The sequence below is a fragment of the Uranotaenia lowii genome, chromosome 3 (genome assembly GCF_029784155.1).
Source record: "Uranotaenia lowii strain MFRU-FL chromosome 3, ASM2978415v1, whole genome shotgun sequence".
Taxonomy (NCBI): domain Eukaryota; kingdom Metazoa; phylum Arthropoda; class Insecta; order Diptera; family Culicidae; genus Uranotaenia; species Uranotaenia lowii.
Genome location: NC_073693.1, coordinates 174704841 through 174707155, shown reverse-complemented (window position 1 = coordinate 174707155; position 2315 = coordinate 174704841). Strand labels below are relative to the sequence as shown.

At 37.3% G+C, this 2315-nt stretch overlaps 1 protein-coding gene across 1 annotated transcript; it reads left to right on the top strand.

Annotated features, from left to right (window-relative positions):
- The first annotated feature begins 263 nt into the window (after positions 1–263).
- On the top strand, positions 264–1605 carry LOC129758041 (negative elongation factor E). Its single transcript, XM_055755463.1, has 5 exons — positions 264–436; positions 534–714; positions 777–1144; positions 1209–1320; positions 1468–1605. Exons 1-5 carry the CDS (start codon positions 356–358, stop codon positions 1542–1544), a joined length of 819 nt encoding a protein of 272 aa, XP_055611438.1. The 5' UTR covers positions 264–355; the 3' UTR covers positions 1545–1605.
- Positions 1606–2315: the final 710 nt, after the last annotated feature.

Here is a 2315-nt window from a genome sequence, read left to right as displayed (position 1 = left end):
CCCTCGGCACATTTAAACTTTGTAAAAGTAAAAGGCCTTTAATAAACTAGTTATAAAAAAAAAAAAAAACTGACTGTCAAAAAGCGCTCCGTCTCCACCATCCATCACTGAGAAAAATTTGATACCCCTTGCCTATTTTTTCTCAATTTGCTTACACCCGTAGCTGTAGTCGCCCAGGTTTCGTTTAGTTCGCTGCTATTGGTTTAAAAAATGATGGATATAACATATTTTCGATTAAGTGTGTAGAAAGCAACAAAACAAAACTTTGTTTACTGTTTGATTTTTGTGAAACTGTTCAGATTTTGTCGAATTTCTGAATTTTTATATAAAATAATCTGAAAATACCACATAGAAAATGGTGTACATACATTTTCCATCCAATCTAACTGAGGAAGAGCTAATGCTTCAAGCAAAATACGGAAAGTTAAAGAAAAAGGTAAAATAATATTAATTGTCAATAATGGCCATTCCGGTCCATTCCATTCAATTAATGTTTTTTTTTTTATTTCCAATTATCACTATTTTCTGTTCAGAAAAAAGCACTGCAAGCTCTTAAAGCTCCAAAGCAGGAACCAGAGAAGAATTTGATATTAAAGCGCCCTGCTGATGCTAGAGATGCTCGAGAAGTAGCTCGTAAATTGCTAAAGAGCGGCGCTATTCAAGCCATCCAAAAGCCACCGTCTAAACAGGAGACTTCCTTCAAACGACCAAAAGGTAGTTAATAATAATTTGTTCTAACGGTTTTTATAAACATTAAATTTAAACTAAATGTATAGTCCAGGAAAGGAAACGTTCTCAGCAAGAATCAAGTCCGGGAGCACAATTTCAGTCGTTTTCGTCGGTTGAAACGCCGCCCCCACAACCCTCGCCAACCACTCCTGATCAACCTACACCCAATCTATATCAACAGTTTGCTAATGAACGCGATAAAGAAGAACAGATTACAAAAGCTGGGGACTCGCCCAGAGATAAACCGCGATCCGGTAACACCATATACGTGTCCGGCAATAAGGTGACCGAAGAATTTCTCAAGAAGCACTTCTGCGATTTTGGAGAAATTCTTAACATTTCTATGGAAATCGAAAAAGGACGGGGCTTCATTACATTCGCAAAAACAGAATCAGCTGATCGGGCAATTACTGAGGTTTGGTTTTTTTACTTGCTTGAGAAATAAAATGTGCTTAAGGGGGTCTTTATAATTATTGCAGATTCATAGCAAAACCGTTGGTGGTATCCAGTTACAAGTGCAGCTAGCACGCAGACAGCCTCAGATTAATCCCATTAATGATGCTGGATCATCTGCAGCCTGGTCGGCGTTAGGTAAGACCAAGTCTAAATTCGTATTTAGCAAGTTTTTTTGTCACATTGTTAGTAAGCTCTAATTCCTTTTTACAAATTCATATAAACTTATCGAATATAATTTTTTTTTGGTTCGTTTGAACTTACATCCGATTTTACTTTTTGCAGCCACTAACCGATCTCAAAAAGGAAAGCATAAAGACAACCGTGAATTAGTATGTTATGATCACGATGATATCTTCTGAAATGGTAAGTTATACTGTTTTTTTTTAATCTTTTCTTAAAGAAAATACAATAGTTTAAGTGAATGTAAATTATATGGTTTGAATTGGAAGTTGATCAATATCACCACAAGTATAAAAAAACACGCAAAAAACACGAGCATTTATAAATCGGTTAATGTTCTAATTAATCTTACTAGAAGGGAGAAACTTGACCAAGAGTTTGTGAGTTAAATTCAATTTCCCTACGAAAAAACTCGAAACCCATTTCTTCACATTACCTACCTTTTGGGCTGAATGACCTTCAGACCATCACAAGTTGACGAACTGGTTGATTCTTTAAAATCTTTCAGAAATGTTATCTTCTGAGCAATACGCAAATACGATTTTGCTGACACCGTGCGAATATCTTTTTACTTCCAAACAAGAAGATATTGTAATACGATACAAAATAAAATCTTTATCTTTTTAACAATGAAAGCTGGTAGGTCTCGTATCGCTCATAGTGAACAGTCGCGTTTCGAGATTTCGTCCAATATATCCGGGTGTTTCGTTCCGTTCGGGCGTTTAATACGGTGTTTTGTACCGCGCTATACGTTTTTCTGCCAAAGGCAGACCCCAGCTCGCCAAAGTGGTGCTATTATAGTGTTGGTCGACAAAAAAAAAGGTTTTTTTCTGGCTAGCTGACTGCCCTCAACTGGTCACCACGAGGGCCGCCGCCATTGTTTGACTCATCATCATCATCAATCTGGTCGTTCTTGCTCGAGCCGAGACTTGACGTGGCAGCCATCTTCG